General features: G+C 40.9%; 1 protein-coding gene across 3 annotated transcripts in view; it reads left to right on the top strand.

Moving 5' to 3' along the window:
• iqsec3b (IQ motif and Sec7 domain ArfGEF 3b) overlaps positions 1-19,876 on the top strand; it is a 31,240-nt gene that overhangs the window by 7,407 nt on the left and 3,957 nt on the right. For 2 of the 3 annotated variants that reach the window (XM_067500222.1, XM_067500223.1), the window contains exons 2-13: positions 1,354-1,428; positions 4,739-4,856; positions 5,890-6,297; positions 6,841-7,565; positions 8,317-8,478; positions 10,109-10,231; positions 14,839-15,005; positions 17,737-17,876; positions 18,036-18,167; positions 18,307-18,406; positions 19,368-19,526; positions 19,615-19,707. In XM_067500222.1, the coding sequence (XP_067356323.1) occupies positions 1,354-1,428; positions 4,739-4,856; positions 5,890-6,297; positions 6,841-7,565; positions 8,317-8,478; positions 10,109-10,231; positions 14,839-15,005; positions 17,737-17,876; positions 18,036-18,167; positions 18,307-18,406; positions 19,368-19,526; positions 19,615-19,707 (2,402 nt within the window). Of the gene's footprint in view, positions 1-754; positions 817-1,353; positions 1,429-4,738; positions 4,857-5,889; positions 6,298-6,840; positions 7,566-8,316; positions 8,479-10,108; positions 10,232-14,838; positions 15,006-17,736; positions 17,877-18,035; positions 18,168-18,306; positions 18,407-19,367; positions 19,527-19,614; positions 19,708-19,876 lie in introns of those variants that run through there. The other variant, XM_067500224.1, reaches the window with a different exon arrangement.

Below are 19,876 nucleotides of genomic sequence, written 5' to 3'. Positions count from 1 at the left end.
TATATTGTAAATCGAGTAATCAGACATATTATGTGTATAATTTTTTTTCATTCATCTATTTGATCACCCTTACACTTCATCTCCCAATATCAAAACAAAGAATTAACATTAACACTAGACAAGTTTCTCTTCAAACCAAGAGAAAATGAATTTGTACAGCAGCGAAGGAACATAGATGAGGGATAAATCCTATAAGGAGCCTCCTTTACCTCAGTATTAAATCTGTATTGCTAAAATGGTAACACAGCCCTTCATTTTGTCTACTCCACTGTGTTGAGAATAACTCGAGTTTTTAACTTGGGATTTTAATAAGCCTTAGTAGGTCTGTCCATCTCTCCCAGCAAGTGAGTGTGTGTTTGTATGTGTGTCTGTGTGTGGTGATACAACAGATGGAAGAGTATTATTCATAGAAACAGAGTATGATGAGTGTTGATCTGAGATGTTTAAGCAAAAATCTGTGTCCCTTTAAGTCTGTGGAAGTTGCTGTGAAAAGGTAGCTTTTTATAGCTCGGACTGTCACTCTGAGTCTTGCACTGACTCTGAATGCCTGTCACAGTGGGTCTGTGTCACAAGCAATATGCTGTGCCCAAGTCAGAAGACCCACTGTAGCGTAGCCAAGAAATTCACTGTCAACTGAATTCTTTCAGCTCATTGTGCAAGGACCTAATGTGACACTGCGCTCACACCCACACCTTCCAAAAATGTTACTGTGAGACATTGATGATCATGCCACATTTTCTTTCTCTGATATTAGAGGGTGTCCAGCATCCAGAGGGTCAAAGGGTCGATCTATCCACCAGCTTACACATGATGCGTGTTGGTATTTTTTTTGTTCGCTTCACTCTAAATTGCACCAGTGAAATGCCTAAAATATGAATGGAAATGTAAAATGCATGAGAGAGAAATGAGAGAGACAAACCTAAGAAGAAAAAGAGCAGGAAGTAGAGCTGGGTAAACCATCTGTCCAGATTGGGTTTTAGGAATTTTGCTAAATCACCACTGATTTAATGAATCGTCTGTGCGGGCAAGAACATCCGGACATGAGCATATAAACACTTATTCTCATTCTAAGCTTTCCCTGTCTTAAACTGACCTACATATAGTATTTACCCCAGGATCAGTGCTAAATTGTAAACAGAATCCATGGAAATAATCCAGAAGAGTCTAATGAGAGTCTCACCAGGATGTTTTGGGGATATTGGACTAAGAATAAATATAAAGGGGAAAGTGGGAATAAGGGAAAGTGCAGCTAATAAGTAAATGACTGAAATGTTATCCTTACAGGTCTGGCTGGCTCCCCTGTTTCCTTCCCCATTCGTTCACCTCTCCTCCTTCTTGTTTGTCCATCTACAGGAGTGAGACTGTGCTCCATCAGTTTTGCTGCCCTGCCCCTGAACATCCAGAGGCAGACACCACTGGTTTATCCAGGTAAGACAGACTAAACCACCAATCGCAAGCATCTTTTCTCCGCAGTTTGTAGTCCTACTGCTGCTCTTAAATCCACTGAAAACCACATACTGCACATATACACACTAGTCAAACAGTGTCATCTAGATGAGCAACTAAATCGTGTTAGTGCGTGCACAGCACTGTATAGTATGTGAGTGGAGCCTGAAGTCACGGCAAGAATGTTAAATGCTCAGTAAAAGTTCTATACTTATAAAGCCATACTTCTTACAGCCTAAGGCTACCTCACGTACTGTATAGTAAGAAAAAGAGAGAAAGGTAGAGATAACATATGAACAAAAATTGCCAATATGAAATTGCCCATGGCAACCCAGCAATGACGCAGCAGCTACCACTACCATAGTAACAGGCAAATGCATTGACTTGGAGAATCTACTGCAGCAACTTTTGCCAGATGTTAATGTGTAGGCAGGGTTGTCTTTCTGTTGTATGAGTTTGTTCTATTTTTGTTTGTTTGTTTGTTTGTTTTTTGTACGGATGAGGGCGTATGATTACATCACATTTCACTATGGGACATTTGAATGTGTAGAGCTCTGTTTTCAACTTTGAAAAGCTGATTTTTTTTCATGTTTTTTTTTTTCATTAATTGCCGTGTGCCCTCCTTTCTTTCTCCCTTCTTTTAATCCTCTGTACTCTGTTTTGAAGTCCAGTCTTTCCCAGTCAAGTCTGTCTCTTTATCTGCTGTAATAGCTTTCCTCCTTGAGTTGTTCGTTTCTTGTGTTACATCTCTTCTCATTATTTACCTCTATGTTGGAAGACCTTGTCTTTTCTAATCTTCTCGTTGCAATTATTCTTATATCATCCCTCCCTTTCTAGTCTCTCTCTCATTCTGTTTTTAGTAATATCACCATCTGTCTGTCTAGAATCCTCCTCTTCCCTCTGATCTGATGACTTAACTCCTACACCCACATAGTCCTGATTGGATGGGCTAATGGCCAAACGGCAGTGGACAGCCAACTGAGATGATGAGATGTAGAGGAGTGTAGTTTATTATATGTTATTTGTGTGTGCCTAACCTCCAGATCAAGTTCTGCCTGTAGCCTAACCTGCCGTATCTTTCATCTCCTTTGCTCAGCCCGTGTGCGTTTCGCTTCTGTATGTACACTACAGTAAGTCTCTGTGGGAGCTTGAGTGATGCAATTCGACAGATGTTCACTACTTTACTTACGTCACATTTCCAGGCAGAGCAGGAGTTGTGTGCTTACTGCATTTGTTGCTGCTATGTATGTGAGCATGTGTGAGGATGCGTGTGTGTTAGCAAGAGAGTGATTGTGAGTGTATACCACCCATATCATTACAGAGGCTTTTTGCTGTCCAGATGCATTAATAGCTCAACTCTTGCTTTTAAATCCTCTAATGTATACTAATGTACTCTAATGTATTCTGATGCAGCGCTGGGGCATGGCAGTGTTTTAATAGAGTTCTAGATAGAGACAGCCTCCAGCATGAACACACCAACCCACTCTCACCATATCTTTGTTTCCTTGCTCTGTGTATATTTCGGCCTTTCCTCTAGTTTTCCTTTTCCTTACTTTTCTCCGACTTTATCTCATTTAAAGATATGACCAAGCTTTTTTGGCCTCTCTCTATCTCTGGCTTTTGGCTGGAGACACAGAATAGTTACTTTCAAAGCAATCAAAGAGGGACTTTAGCGATGCACTCATTAATTTATCATGAACAGGCTTTTTCTTCTCCCCCAGTCCTGTTTAGCACTAGTCCCCTTCGTGTAAAAAATTATTAGAGTAAGCATTATCTGGGTTGAGGAAAGATTGCACAAGCACACAACATCAGGCACACACTCATAATTGCACACCATTATAAAACCTTTCAGGAAGGCATCATACCTCTGTGCTTACAGTTGTCCAGGTTGTATAAAATGTGCTGAATGTCAGTATTTTCTGGCCAGACAAGTTGGCTGTGTTTCATAAATCTAAATTTATTTTTTAAGAAACTTTGGATAACTGGTAAACTTGAATATTACAGTTATTCGTTTGGCAGATGTTTTACCCAAAGTGACTTATAAGTAAGGAGCAAACATCAACGGGAACTTGGGGTTCAGTGTCTTGCCCAAGGACACTTTGACATGAGTCCACAGGGAACATTTATAAAATATTTCTGGAATTAGAGTTTGTTATGCTTCTACCTTTTTTGCAGGTCATGTTTGAGCATATGCTTGTCTATTGTTGTATTGCATTTCTCAGACGTTGTTTTTATTTCTATTTAGCAAACTGAAATGTTCCTTCAAGTAATGTCATTGACATCTGGATGGACATTGTTGGTGTGCCAAATCAAGACTACAGATCCAATTGTGTATGATGATTCTTTTAACGACGTGGCCTATTTTCTACCTACTGTACTGTACCATGCATAAAATCCCATAAAAACTTAGCCTTTGATTTCTTTTAAATATAGAGATTTTTAATTTGAAGTTCTGGAGCAGACCATAACTCAAACGGATTCACCATGCACAACCCATCCTGGTATTCGTCTATATCAACCCCCTATTCCCACTTATCTGTCCGCTCTCGTTTCTTCACAAACTCACTCGTCCTCCTTTTCTCTTTCAGTCTACGTCTCTCTCTCTCTGCCTCTCTCTGTCTTGCTCTTCCGCCAGGGGGGCCACCATACCAGAAACCAAGCAGTGGCTCCCTCTGAAGTCTCCCCACACCACAGTCACAGCCTCAGCCACTGAGCTGTAACCACCAAATTTCAGTAGACTCCAGTACATGTCATAAATAAATTAGTAAACGTATTCATTCAATCTTTTGACGGCATGGCCTTCCCTGTCAGGGAAGCATGATTACAATTCATAGGTGAAATGTTTGCTTATCAACAACTAGTTGATAAATACATTAGCTGCTAACTTCCTAAAAAGGGCTCAAGTCACAAACTCCTCATTCATGGCCTTATTTATTTTTTAAGATTTTTTTCCAATCATTAATGGATTATTTTGATAATAAATCTGGTCACTCCTCTGCATAATGAAAAATATTGACAAATTATGACAATATTAGTTTTTGCAGCCCCACAACAGAATAATACATAAATAGTTAATGAGTTAAAGGAAAATTGTTGTTTTTTTTGCACTCACACATCAACAGTTTCACATCTGCAACTTCCAGTGGGGCAACAAATCTGACAATATAGTACTAGTAGTCTAATGAACCTTTTCACACTCTACATAGTTGATGACCTGCCTACACCCATAACAGTGGAGTTTTGAAGGTCAGGGGGGGGAACTGACAGAATTCTGTTTTCATTGCCGCTGCAGTGGACGAATGCTCAGCCTGGAGGATGGAACGTCCTCTGGTGGTGGACAGAATGTGGAGGGAACCAAGAGGGAGGGTCCTAGCGAGTATGAAATCTCCCTGGAGAATAAAAACAAACAGGTATGTCAAACTGTGTGTGGGTCTATATGCACATTCTGGGATGGAGCGAATGCTGACTTCTCCACCTTTTTTGGTTTAAGGAGCTGTGTGAAGAATGATTATTTGACATTGTGTCTTGCATGACAAAAAAGACTCCCATTTAGATCTATTTCTGTCTCTGTTGACATGAAAAGGAGCACCATCGACTCCACTGTCACAGCGGCAGGAACTCAGAAGATGCTATGTTGTCATGGTAACAGCTAATAACTGCTTCTGGCAGCTGGAGATGTCTTTATTTCTCATAGCAAACTACTGAAGGGTATGCTGTTGCTATTGCAATTGCTCCTGCAATATGAGCCTGTATCTGTGTGTGTTTGTGTGTGTGTGTGTGTGTGTGTGTGTGTGTGTGTGTTGTTTGTGTGTGGGCATGTACTTTTTGCTGGCGTCCTTCTGTTAGCAAACACACATCTAAGCACATGTATGGCTGTCCTCCTTTCGCTCCCTCTCTTTTGCCTATTCTCTTGCCTCTCACTCCCCCACCTTCATCTATGTCTTGCTGAAAATGTATGAGGGCAAAATTCTGGAGGATGCTGAGATTTTGGACTGATCTGTTCTGTCAGCAAATGAAACAGAAATAGGATCATGCAGGTGTTTAGCTTTCTATTCGTTTCTCAACAGCACCTTTGTCACAGCCCATCCATCGTCCTTCCCTTGGCCCTTCAGCCAGTATTAGCAGTTGAATGATGATAAATGATGTTTACTTTGACCCTAATACCATAAGCCCTCACTGGTTTTAAAAGAAAGGACAGATAAGTAAGAAAGGTACTTCTAAGGAGGTAAATTTCATGATTCAGGCAAAGCTGAAATTCTTTTGAAGACATGGGCATCGAATAGCATCGTGATGTTTGCCTGCTGGTGGGTGAATAAATATTTTTCAGTGACTGCTGTGTGTTTTGCCATATAACTCTTGCAATGTCTTCAGTGAGTTTCAAAGCCTTGTAAACATACTTGATATTTAAACTAACTACTGCTGGCGCTCTCCCTTTCTCTCCAGATAGAAGAGTTGGAGCAGAAGTATGGAGGCCATCTCATTGCCAGGAGGGCAGCCCGTCGTATCCAGACAGCCTTCCGTCAGTATCAGCTCAGCAAAAACTTCCAAAAGATCCGTAACTCGCTGTCAGAGAGCAAGCTTCCGCGTCGGATCTCCTTGCGCCAGCCCAGCCCATCAGGTCGAAACCGCAACTCAGCCCAAAGACACAGTTACAGTCTGCATCCAGGGGGAGGACACATACCCATTCGCTCTAAAACTCCCCCTCCTCCTCCATGTCGCTCCACCTCTCTGCCTCCTTCCCCTGCATCTGGCCCAACAGTTGCTCCCTCTCCTGCTGCCCCACCTTCTGCAGCCTCACCTCAAACCCCTGGACCCACGCTCACTCAGCTAGAGGATTGCTTCTCAGAACAAGTGAGTTTTTTTATTTCTGGCTACAGCTCCCATAAACCCGAACAAAATCAATCAAGACATCAATTTTTATTAACTTCATATATAGTGTCTCTGGGCAAGACACTGAACCCCTAACAGCCCTTTCCCAGCTGTGCAGTGCTGGTCCAAGCCCAGTAGAAATTGGGCAGGGTTGTGTAAGGAAGGGCATCCGGTGTAAAAAGCTGTGCCAAATCAACATGTGGACAATGATCCCCTGTGGCGACCCTGAACTAAGCCGAAAGGACAAAAATGAAAAAAAAAAATTAAAAACTGTCTTCACACATTTTAGTAGCAGGCCTTTAGGGATCATCAGTCCACAACAAAAATTAATTTGATCGATCTAGCCCTCATCCAGGTAAAGAATATACAATCAGCAGCTTGTGTTAGTCTTAAATGTATATTTTATCTGCCTAAACTTTAAATGGTGTGTCCTCCGTCTTGATAGTTTACCATAGCAATTAGCAACCCTGCTGATATTTCAACACATGAATAACTTGGTGTGTATTTTTTAAATCTTTATTGCAGCTGCATTCCTTGGCCCAGTCAATTGATGAGGCCCTTCGTGGTTGGAGCTTGTCAGAGGGTGGGGAGGGGAAGGGGCTACTGATGGACGCCGGGGCCCTTCGTGCAGCTGCTGAGAGTGCTGGTCTGCCACGAAGCGCCAGCTCGTTGCTTATGGCCTTCAGGGATGTTACTGTTCACATCGACAGCAATAGTTCCTACACCATCTCCTCTGCCACCACCACAACAACCACTTCTCTGGGCAATGCAGGTGGAGGAGAGCCTGGCAGCAGGAAGGCATCCTTGAGTGGGATGAGCAGTGGAGGAGATGGACGGTCAGTGGAGGAGCCTGAGTTTCCTGCACCTCCTCCCATTGAGGAGCTGGAAATGGTTGATACAGGATCCAGGAGGGGGTCTGCAGTGCAGGTGCCAGGAGGAGGAGGAATGCAGGGGCAGAGTAGCTTAGACAGAATCGGATCCACCTCCACTACTACCTCTACTTCAACGACCACCTCCACCTCAATCCAGTCTAACCAGCAACCTGCCCAAATGTACACACAGTACCAGCAGTATCACTACACTCATCCTCAGCAGATCCCCGGCGGCCCCAGCCCTGAGGCTCTGCAAGCCCTGGTCGTCTCTCTGCCCAGGGACCGCTGCCAGGATCCAGCCTCATGCCGCTCACCAACCCTGTCCACAGATACACACCGCAAACGCCTCTACCGTATAGGACTCAACCTCTTCAATGTGTGAGTTAGATGGCAACACACACACACACACACACACACACACACACACACACACACACACACACACACACACACACACACACACACACACACACACACACACACACACACACACACACACATTGTCACACACAGAAAACTGCTAAATATTTCTGCACCCTCTGGCTCAGGGTTGAAAGTACACTTTTTACTGTTTGTGTCTAACAAATCTCCATCGGCCCAGCAAACTGCTCTAAGCAGCTGCTCATTAGAGTCTGTGATCACTGGGAGGAGCTGCCTTTTCAGTGCCATCCTGTGATGTTGTGATGTCCATGACAAAAGAGAAGGAAAAAAGAGGGGCGGTAGATAAAATGAGGAGTAGAGAGGGAGAGACAGGGGAAAGGGAAAATGCAGCTGAAGAGGAGATGCAGACAAGGAGGTCATGAACAATGTGAGAGCTTCTCAGTGCCTATAAATAGACTCCACGGTTGGCCAGCACTTATTATTAGTTAATACAAATTAAAGTAAATTAACTCATACGCATCAGTGAGAGTGGGTCTGATCCAGAAGTCCAGAGTGAACATCTTGCACATGAATACACTCTTCCCTTTCTTCTTTCTCCTTGTGTTATTTGTTCTCTTACACATACATAGTCGTTTACATTTTCTTTCTCACTCAAGCCCATGTTGCCGTCTGCTCAAACGCACAAGAACATTACACACACCCTATCGACTCTAACTTTGCAATTCTGCTGTTGGCCATCTGCGACCAGGAACCCAGAGAGAGGTATCCACTTCCTGATCACGCGTGGTTTTGTCCCAGACACGGCCATTGGAGTGGCTCACTTCCTGCTGCAGAGGAAGGGCCTGAGCCGTCAGATGATTGGAGAGTTCTTGGGGAACAGCAAGTTGCAGTTCAACAGAGATGTCCTTGAGTGAGTTCTCACTGTTTCTCTGTGGTGATATATACACAGCACTCACAGTCTTTTCAGTTCTCATGGAGATTATTTTATACTGAGCCATTTAACAGATCATAAATAGCTTTTTACCTTTTTAAAAAAAAATCAGTATTTATCGCTGTTTTCAATTTGCAGCTGAAGGTTTTATTATCTACTAATACTTCATAGATCCATTATAAGCCATTAAGGCGGCACTACAGCATTTTAATTGACAGTTGTCAAACTCAAAAAATGCTGTGACCTAGATCTCCAAAAATGCAACAAAGAAAAAGACATTATCAAAACGCTTTCACAGACTAAGTGGTAGAGAAGTAAAGTGACCTTAATGTCTAAGATTGGTAGAGTGCCTATTTTCACACCACCTACTGCTAAGGTTGTGGGAAAAAAAAAACTTTCTTTGTCTCTTAGCAAACATTTTACTTGATCACAAAGACCCTCTGCCGTAACATTAAACTCCTGGTTTAAAGGAGCTGCAAAGCATGTGGAACACAATTTGTGTTCATTTTATTAACATCTAATTGACTATGCCTTAATTAATTTTCTGCTTTTATTAATTGTACTAACAATTGACCTATTAGTTTCGACATTACATTCGTATTACACTGTCGTCATCAGTAGATTTTAACTTTTAATTATTTGCACCACTTCAAAGTCTTCCTGTCAATGCTCACTTGAAATATAACAAAATACACAGTAGTTTACTAGAGCTTCTGATTCTTCCAAGGTACACACTAAAGTCCCTGGATGTAATACAAGATGTAATAAAAATGTGTTAGAATCTGACTTTGGTCCATTCATGTAGAATATCTAAAAGAGGACTTGAAATGAAACCTAATTGCCACATCTGTGAAATCTGAACTTTAGTCAGAGTCTGACAGGATGTGGCAGGTAATGGCAGGAAGATGAATCCTCTAAAGCCTCACACACACACACACACACACACACATGCACACACACACAGAGAGAGAGAAACAGTTGCATCCATAAATACAACACATCCATGAAAACACGAATTTACTTGCATCCAACTCGTGCTTGTTTCATCCAACCAGTGGAGACAGAGATCCAGGATAGAGAAGCTTTTTGCTGATGTTGTTGCAGAGACTGTAGAAATAGGTCACTGCACTGAACACACACACACACACATCTTCACTTTCTTGCACACAGATACACAGACATGTGCACGTCTTGTGTATGTACTACTCCCATTGCCACAGCCTATCCTCAGCCTTTCATGTACCTCTCTTTTGCCCCATCGCTCTTTGCATTTCATTATTTCACCCTCTCATCCCCCTCTTTCTTCCCCTCTCATCTCCCGCTGTTGTCAGACCTTTCTTTTTTATTGATGCTTGCACAGAGTGCGTCTGCACGTGTATTTCAGTGTGCATGTGCTGTCTTTATGTGCGTCTTCCAGGTCAGTGGTTCTATAATAGATGTATGACTGTAAGAGGACGATTTGCCATCAGCATTTGGGATTTTTTTGTGGACGCACAAGTACTAACACACACTGGCTCACTCACCTTCTCATTACAGTGATACACTAAAACTAAACCCCTTTCTTTCTTGCTGGCTCTTTTTTGCTCACTCTCTGTCTGTCTCTTTATAGCTGTGTCGTGGATGAGATGGATTTCTCAGGCATGGAGCTCGACGAAGCCCTGAGAAAGTTCCAGGCTCATGTCCGTGTTCAAGGAGAAGCACAGAAAGTGGAAAGACTCATCGAAGCCTTTAGGTGAGACTGTCAACTTGTCCTCTCGCTCTGGCTTCACTTTACAGTTCAAAATAACAACGGTACATCACATGACCGAACATGGCTGAGAAGGGTACTCTGAATTTTTTTAAAACAGTATATAGTATACTTTTGCCTGTGGCCACCTATGCTAAACAGGAATATACATACTTAAAATAAAAAAGATTTATCCCGATTTTATCTTGCAGCCTTGGGGTGGCAGACATATCCAGAGTGGCATACTAATAGACCAACTGTATAGACAAAGTGTTTTAACAGTTTCTGCCAGCTCGCTGCGGCAGGCTCTGATGAGACCAAAGCCCTGTATCATTAACAAATTACAGTGATTGCCTGTAACCTTTGACTAAACTCAGCAGTGTTTGATTGTCAGCCAATCATAACGGAGATCTGAGCTGTAGGCAATCAGTGTGTGTTCCATCAGCCCAAAAATAGATGCTCTATTTCACAACTTTCTCCCCTGGAGGACACCTTGTGGCCAACTGTTCAGGGTTTTTAGGCTGTCTAGATGTACAATAGTGTGTCCATTTCCGTCCAAATTCACTCATGAATATGTATCCATGTTTAGGACTCACAAGTTTTAGCCTGAGTTAGTTTTATGCTCACGTTGTCAGTGCCCTCCAGTCACTAAAATTTATGAGCATATCTGCTGAAGAAGAATCATTTAAATACTAAGGGGACTGTGAGAGACCTACTGTGGTTTGCATTCTCCCTTTAGGCCTTTGGCTGAGCTGTCTAGCTTTGCCTTTGATAAACCAGAAGAGCGTTTTTATGCTGCTGCTTTACCTGGAAATATCCAGCATCCCCAGGCCTAAAAAAAATGGGCAATAAAAATGCCCATCATTGTTTTCTGTTTCAGAGTAATTGGTTACATTGCTGTGTACATCTAGTGTCCCTCTGCTGATGTGCTGCTCTTTCTCTGTGGAATACTGACAATGTGACTGGCAGGACATCACTTGAGGCATTGCCCCTTTGATTTAAAAGGCTAGGATGACTTGTTGTTTGATGTATGTATTCACTGTTTTAAATGTGCATTTTTGTTTTTTTTTACTTTACTGCATCTGCAATATTTGGCCTTTGCTTATCGGAGCACCTGACCTTTTGTTATTTTTTGTGGTCTTGAGGCTTTATTCATAAAGGATAAGGGTGACTTTTCACAAAATGTCACAAAAGATTAAAACGAAAGCATATTGGTCCCACATCCTATGATTTCCTACTTTCCTCCCCTGTTTGGCACTCTAGCCCAAAGCACAGACCTAAAGACAAGAGTCCACAGTCGTAGAGGCTTTTTCATGCATTACACTGTACATAGACACAAATGCTTTGAGCTGAATGTCAACATTGCAGTGGTAATATGCACACATTGACATTGTGAACATGCTTAGCTGATAATTTTCACCTTCTTAGTTTGGCTTGTTAGCATTTCAACTTTCAATTTGCGTCTTAGCAGAAAACACAAACAACAAAGTACAGCTGATGGTAGTGGGAACTCTAAGGTCTTAGTCTTACTTTGTGAAGTGACTTGAGATAAGCTTGTTGTGATTTGGTGATATTTAAAAACTAAATTAAAAACTGAATTGAACTGAATGCCATAAGTTATGCTGGCATTTGGTCATAAACCAAAAATAATTGAAAAATAATTTGAATCTTGAGTATTGAATAATAATTTTAAATCTGGACTTGATGATGGCATTAGATGAAGGATCACAAAAGAGTCAGGTCATCCTGAGTAGGGCGTGCATCACTGTTCCACACAGGTGATCCTCTTGTAAAGATATTTCAGTTTGGACCAAAGTATTGGACTGACAGCCCAAAATGACATTGTTATTGTTGAGCCATTCTGCTAGAATGGATATGAAATAAATATGAAATTAAGCACCATTTTGCTACTTAATGTAAAGGCTATTGGCGCTGTAACATGAAATCACATCTTTTCTGTTCTGGGGGACATTCCTTACACTTCAGTTTAAGTGTACAGGTGTAAAGAAGTGAATTAGTAGCGTGCATTAGTACTAATGGTCTAGTGAGTAATTAGGGCATATGTAGGATTATCTCACAGTAAACTACAATTCCAAAAGAACCATGACAGCCAGTGCAAAGCTGTAGCCTATGCATAGTTTTGGTTGAAATGGTTGCTCTGTAATAGAGTGGAATAGGCTATAGAAGGCTTTTGCTACACAGACAACGTTGGAAAGCTAAATTTAAATCATTTTTTAATCTTTTCACTGGACCAGTTTATAGTATGTAAATATCATGCCATAAAAATGCTTGTTGGCAGCCCTGTCCTTTAAAAACGTATGTTCTTACTTGAAGCAAGAAGTGGTAAGGGAAGAGGTTAATAGGAACATTCATACCACTATCCCCGTCTGCTTCTGAATTTAGCACCGATCAGAACCTGCTGAGTCCCTGGGTGACTATTACAAATTTGTTAGTAATCTGAGACTAACTCTCACAGCTAGAACTGTGAGTACAGGTCAAAAACAAGTGGGAGTTATCAGGATAGCCAGGCATCCAGAGCCATGTCTGTTACGTAACAGTTGTTATGTCATCTGTTTGAAGCGTGTTACGCTTGTCATAAGTAGTTGTTTTTTACAAAGTGGTATGTGTGCCAGCTGGCATGCGACTTTAACATGCAGATATGACGATAGGAGATCCGGTGCTAGTGTTTAAATAAACTGCTTACATAAGACAGAGATCCACACTTAAGGATGTGTCAATGAAACATGTACAGTACACACACACACACACACACACACACACACACACACACACACACCTACAAACACACACATTCCCACTATGTTATTTTTTTCACTTCACTGTTTGCCCACTCAAACATGCTCAAACATGCACTCCCACTCAAACATGCAAACATTCATTCACACGTCTATCCACGTGTCCACATACATATACACTTCTACTTGCCATGCCTGCAGTGTTTGATGACTTTGCTCACATCTAGTGAGCAAATCAGACGGCTCCGTTGTTGCCTCTATGTGCCTGTGCATATTATATCTGGCAGTGTTTGTGCTGAGCAGCATCTATTTATTAACACAAAGTCATTACTTTAAAAAATGGGCTACAGTCAATTGATACTGAGTGACTTCTGTGACCTTAGATCTTATGTGGGGGTCTGGAAAAAACTTCCTAGTTGTGTTGGTCTCAGATGTGGCTTCTCGCTTGCATATGCTCCAACAAGTGCACAGTCCTCTGGAGCATAGCAGCCCTCTCGATGTCTGCATCCTGCCTGACTGCAGAGATAAAAGCCTCCCACTACTGAAATGGCCCACTGTGTAAGTGTGAGTGACAGTAAGAAAGATAGGGAGGGAGCTGTGAGGAAAGAGGGGGTTTGTAAAGCCTGTGAGCAGCAATGGAGCAAAGCAAGTACAAATGCAGCATCTTTGGTTCCAAAGCAGACAGGGACCCATCCCTTTGCCTAGGGCGTACATCATTTTGCACAGTCAAATGTGTCCTAAGTCCCGTCAGTCTCATTTATGACAAAGTGATAAACCTCACATCTAAATAGAAGTTTCAGTCAGGTAGTGTTTGAATCAAATAGTCACATTATAAAACAGTACATGAATGTAGTATTTTCTTTGGAGAGAGATGTTCTTTTCCTGTGTGTAACAGATAGAATAGCATCCTATTTAAGAGCAGTTTTCTTCATGGTCTTTATTACGTTATCAATTTGTACTGATCTCTCTCAATAATACACACTCAGATTTTTATTTATTTATTTTTTTTAATCCAAGATTTCCTCTGAGTTTGCTGTTGATATTTTGAATCTCAACACAGCTGAGAGGAAATGTGGGGATTTGGGAGTTCAGTTGGGCACAAGAACACAGTCAAGAAATGCATCATTACGTTCTGGTACACTGGCTCCAAGCCTGAAGGTACAGAGATTTTCTAATATTAAGTCTACCATCATGGGTTATGAATGGGCTGCAAAAAATATTAAAAACACCTCTTGTAGTGAAACAATACAGTTGAACAGCATAAAACAATACGGCCTCTAAAATGACCAAACAGATGAAGTAGTGCATCTCAAATGTACATACATTTGTACATTTATTTGAGGGTGCTGTTTTAAACTAGACTAAGCTTTTTAATATTTTTATTCACTTGATGCTGTTATTTTGGGTTGCTGTAATGTAGTCCATATGTACTGAACAGTCTTCTTACCTGACAAATAACATTTGCTCATTGTCATAATTTTTGTAATAGCGTCATTATTGGCACATACAGTACCATTTTCGAGGATACATCATATCCACAAATAAATGGCTTTTTAGGTATAATACAGTAATCTGCAATCTTTTTGTTGGTGTAGTGTTTTATGTCTTTGTTCTGTGTTTGTTACACCAGAGAAAATGTTGAAGCGAGCACATACATTCACATCAAAGCAATCATGATCTCCAGGATGTTACTTAGATCATCACTGAGATTTCAGTGTTGTTCTCAGTGTCTTATTGTCTTCATTTCTGTAAGAATTCACATAGCCAATATTATACCAACATGTTTTTTTTTTTTGTTTGTTTGTTTTTTATCAAAATCCTAATATCTAACTCAGATAGCCTATTTTTCCTCCACAGCCAGAGGTATTGTATGTGTAATCCTGATGTGGTGCAGCAGTTTCACAACCCTGACACCATCTTCATCCTGGCCTTTGCTGTTGTCCTACTAAACACCGACATGTACTCACCCAACATCAAACCCCAGCGCAAAATGGGCCTTGATGACTTCATACGCAACCTAAGAGGTCAGTGTATTCATGGAAAATATAAGAGAGAGATATGGACAGGATGTGTGCCTGTAGACAGAGCTGGTAGGATGAGTTGCAGACATGTTTCAACATTTGTGACAAGTAGTTTTATGAGAGTTCGAACATTGGGTATATATAGTAAGCACACATGCTCACCTCCAGCTTTTTAGAGCAGAGCATGAGGAGATCTGTTGGAAAGATATACCAGCAAGAATGATAAGGAATACGAATAAGAGAGTAGAGGGCAGAAGAAGTCAAAGTTTTACAAGAAGCACTCTCTTATCAACCTCTCTTAAACCCCACTATCAGTATTTTGAGTGACAGGTTCTTGCACTGAATTAAATTACTCAATGAGGCTGCAGTTGCCTGCTACCATCAAGAAAACCATCAACAGTGCAGGAGGAGATTCCTGATATCTGAATATCTGCCTTAGAGACTGGGGCATCAAACCATTTAATTGAGACTCACTTAGCATTAGATTTAGTGATATAAATTCAGGTTTTCCAGAAGCATCTCATTACCTGCTCTACACACCCTAAGACAGAGACATACACTTACTGCAACCAGGGCTTAAAGCAGAGCAGTTTGACTTTTATTTTTAAATGTCAGTGTCAGATTTTTTTGGACAATATTGCTCAAATATTTTTTTTGGTGAGCAAAACTTAAATTATAGGCTGAAAACAGTGTCACACTGTAATGATTAATTCCGAGAGCCCCTTCATAGTTATAATATGTACTGTCATTCCCAGAGACAATGACAGCACATATACGGGGATAAAAAGTACAATATTTTTGTAATTTACACAACCTACAGTAAAATAAAGTTAATGTGCTAAAATGTTTACACACTATGATTATTAAGGTTAATATTCAGGCTCTACATGTAATATCTGTGCCTTTTGTTAATCTTAAAGTGACAATGACTTGCAGAAGAAATTAATAAAGTCACTATCAACATCTGAAATTAATAAAACATTGCTAAGATAAGAGCAATGGACTCATCCCAAAATTTGTAAAATGGTGGTAACTTTTCTGTTTTTTCTCCAAAAACTGTTATCTATTCTGTCATTGTACATGGACATGGTATACAGTGAAAATTCTTGAAACACAACACTGTTTGTTGACATGTTCCCACCAACTGTCAGAAAAACATGGTACTGTGACAGCAATGGATATTGCGTTGCCCAAGCCATGCACAAATGAGTGAAGTCACACACACAGCACTAAGAAACATGGGGACCAATAAGTCTACCTTCAACTGTTGCATGGTGGAGCATTTGTCAGACAACAAATTTAACATCAAAATACAAATAAATAACTCTACAAGTCTTAAGGACTCTACAAACATAATTTCACACAAATAAGATTCTCTTGCTATGTAACAAGTATTTATTTCATTCACCCAGAAGAATCCATCAGAACTAAACCTTTTCACAAAGATCCCAGTAAAACAGTAAAACATAAATTAAACCTTACTGACTACTTCATTTGTTTCATAGCTTAGCAATTAGGCTCTTGGAATGTCCAGTGCCCCACCTTGAACTTATAACCAGTGACTTACATGTGGTAATTTTCTGCAGCATATTGTTAAGGCTCTGCACTCTGTTTCTACACATTTCCATTGATAAATATGATAGACGCGTGTAGTGGTTGGGCAAATGTTTGCCCATTTTGTGGGTCAGGGCTGATTTTGTTAATTATCTATAAACTTGTCCATGCTACTTAATAGCAAGGGCATATTTAGTGATGAGTCGGCCCCAGGCAAACCCAGACATGCCTGTATTCAGTCCGGATATACAGGCTATTTCTACTTTCTATAAATTTATACATTTGGGGCAAAACAGAGGCACAAATAAATTAGAATTGAATTAGCTGGTTTAAATATTGTGAGGAGCCGCAACACCTGTTGAAAAGCAATTTACTACATTCATTTAAAGTGATTTTTTTGTATGAGGCAAACCTGACAGTGAAATGAGCCACTTCTTCATGGTGAAGACAAAAAAAACCCAAACCAAACACCATCCATCCTTCCACATCTGCTGCTGCACCAGGTCATAACTTTACAGAACCTGACATTTATTGATCTGTGTGTCCGCTTAAAAAACATTTAGCAAACATGAACACACAGTAAGACTTGCAGTTTAACACCTCCTTGGTTAAAATGTGTCACCAGTAACTAAAGACAATCTCTGTCTCCTAGTTTCAGTAATGTTAAACCGTGTATAACAGGCAGAAAAGCTTTGAGGTGATAGAAATAAAAAAGCAAATATCCTGTTCACAGCGTGATAGTAAAGTGGCAATACCAACCAAATATTTCAGATTACACAGTTATCACTTATTGCAAAGCAGAATTGGGAAATGTAAACTGTTTGTCATCGTCATTAGCTCCGCAACTATTTGGAAAAATGAAGATCTTATCCAGGACACGTTTTGAAGGTGTAGTTTTATTGATCACACGGAAGAATGTCAGAAGCTGTGAAATATTTTCCCGTAATGTGTGGGGGTTGTGTGTCAGGGTAGCTGATAAATGAGTACATTTTGTTATTCCAGAGTAGGTTTTGCATGTCTATCAGTAACAAAGCTACATCATAGTACAGTACATTTCTGTTTTAGGGGGCCCTTCTAGATTGGACTCCCCAGGTCAATGGCCTGCTATGCCTAATGCTAAATTCAACCTCTGCCTTATAGTGACCCCTTTATTGCATTAAATGGGCTCTTGATCTCTCAGGTGTTGATGATGGAGCAGACATCCCCAGAGAGATGGTGGCAGGCATCTATGAAAGGATCCAACAGAGAGAGCTCCGCTCAAATGAAGACCATGTTACATATGTGAGCCGCGTGGAGCAGTCCATCGTGGGCCTAAAAACTGTGAGCAATAGCTTTGTTTGTGTGCAAGTCTCCCTCTATTTTCTTTGTTTTCTCATTTCAGGGAGCTGTGTTTGCTTTTTTGTTTCCTTTTGTGTGACGTATTATTTCACTGCAGTCTGTCCTCTGTACTACTTGACACATTTAACCTCTCCTCTGTAGATCCTGGCTGTGCCCCACCGACGTTTGGTGTGCTGCTGTCGTCTGTTTGAGGTGCCTGATGCCAACAAGCCTCACAAACAGAAACTGTCCCAGCTGCAGAGAGAGGTCTTCCTGTTCAATGACCTGCTGCTGGTAAGGATTCACTACTAAAATGTCCCCCACAGACTCACCGCAATGATCTAAATAAGCCAGTGCAGAACTGCAACCATAGAGCCACACAGATACACAGCGTGCTAATTTAGCCATGTTGTGTGTTATGTGTCCACTGTAGATCCTCAAATTGTGTCCCAAGAAGAAAAGCTCTGCCTCATACACCTTCTGTAAAGCTATGGGTCTTCTGGGAATGCAGTTTCACCTCTTCAGCAATGAATGTAAGATGCTGGTTTACAGCAGCAACTTGTCCTCAGTGCAATTTCACCCTGGTGCTTGGAAAATGCTGCCATAGCAATTTGATCAAGTCTGGCTCAGGAACTTTGGATGAATAGCCAAAGTGTCACCTGCACAAATAACTTATTACTATTTACTTACAGTAACTATCTCACAGAATAAAGTAATACTCTGATTGTATTCTAATGGAATGAAACCTGACACATAATGGTCATGACATATACAAACACACAGTAAGGAAATGATGAATGATATGAAACTGATAGTTCAGTATGTGTGGCAGTCACAACCGAGTGACAAAAATATACAATGTCAGGTTTCTCAGAATCAACAGAATTCAGTCCAGCACAGAAATACAAAGGTCACAGTAATGTAAAAATAAATTGCAACTGAAGGTGTAATTTATGGAGTTATAAAAACATTTTGACAGGTCTGTTAGTGCTGATCACCACAGCACCACAACTACTCGCTGAAACTTTGCATTATAGGTTTTCACAATAAAATCATATGTCTACCTAAAACCAAGATGTTGAAAATGCCATAAGTTCACAAACCAACGTACATTAACATTTTGAGGCTTGAGAAAAAGTCAGAGAATCACAGGTGTTAGTATTCAATCTGTGAGGAACATAATTCTGTTCAAAAATTATTTTGCCACATGCAGTGCTACATGCAACGCTCCTAGCACGGCTAAAAATATTTGAATAAAAAAGTGAAAACCACTGATCTTAAGTCCTTTGAGCTTCCGAAGATTTCTGCAGACCGTCAATGAGCCACTGCTGAAAATACATTTGGTTATTAACCTCAAAATACAGGATTTAGCAAGTATTCTTAGCAGCAAGTACAAACTGCAGCACGGAAGTGTTTTGAAAGATGCTTTTGAAAAATCCTGAATCTTTTTCAGAGAGTGATGGTGAAGGCTCTTTCTCTTTTTTTTCTTATCAGACTACGCCCATGGCGTCACCATGCTGAGCCCGTTTACCTCAGAGAAAAAGCAGCTGGTGAGCTTCTGCTCCCCAAGCGGGGAAGAGCTCAGGAAGTTTGCAGAGGAGCTCAGAGAGGCTATCGCAGAGGTCAATGAGATGGAGCAGATACACATCCAGTGTAAGGAAAGATTGACGCATATTTCAATTTATGCAAACGCAAATACAAACAATCAGCCTGGTTGCAATCTGTCTTTCTGGTGTTGTAGGGGAATTGGAGAGGCAACAAGGCATCCAGCCACATGGCATACACACCAATGGCGGGCAAGTGGACACACACACAGGACATGGCTCTCCCTCAGGTGCTGGATTTGCTTACGCAGCATAAAATGCATAACACAGCATACATTACTCATCACAATGCAGACAGTCTTCAAGGGAATGTAGAATATAAGACTTGATGAAAAAAAAGCACCTGAATAATCCCACACTGAAAAAGAAAATAAGCTCAGATGGACTGAGATGTTGCTT

Source organism: Channa argus, chromosome 4 (assembly GCF_033026475.1).
Source record: "Channa argus isolate prfri chromosome 4, Channa argus male v1.0, whole genome shotgun sequence".
NCBI classification, from domain to species: Eukaryota; Metazoa; Chordata; class Actinopteri; order Anabantiformes; family Channidae; genus Channa; species Channa argus.
The sequence above is the reverse complement of the archived record's forward strand: the minus strand, read 5'-3'. Positions and strand labels throughout refer to the sequence as shown.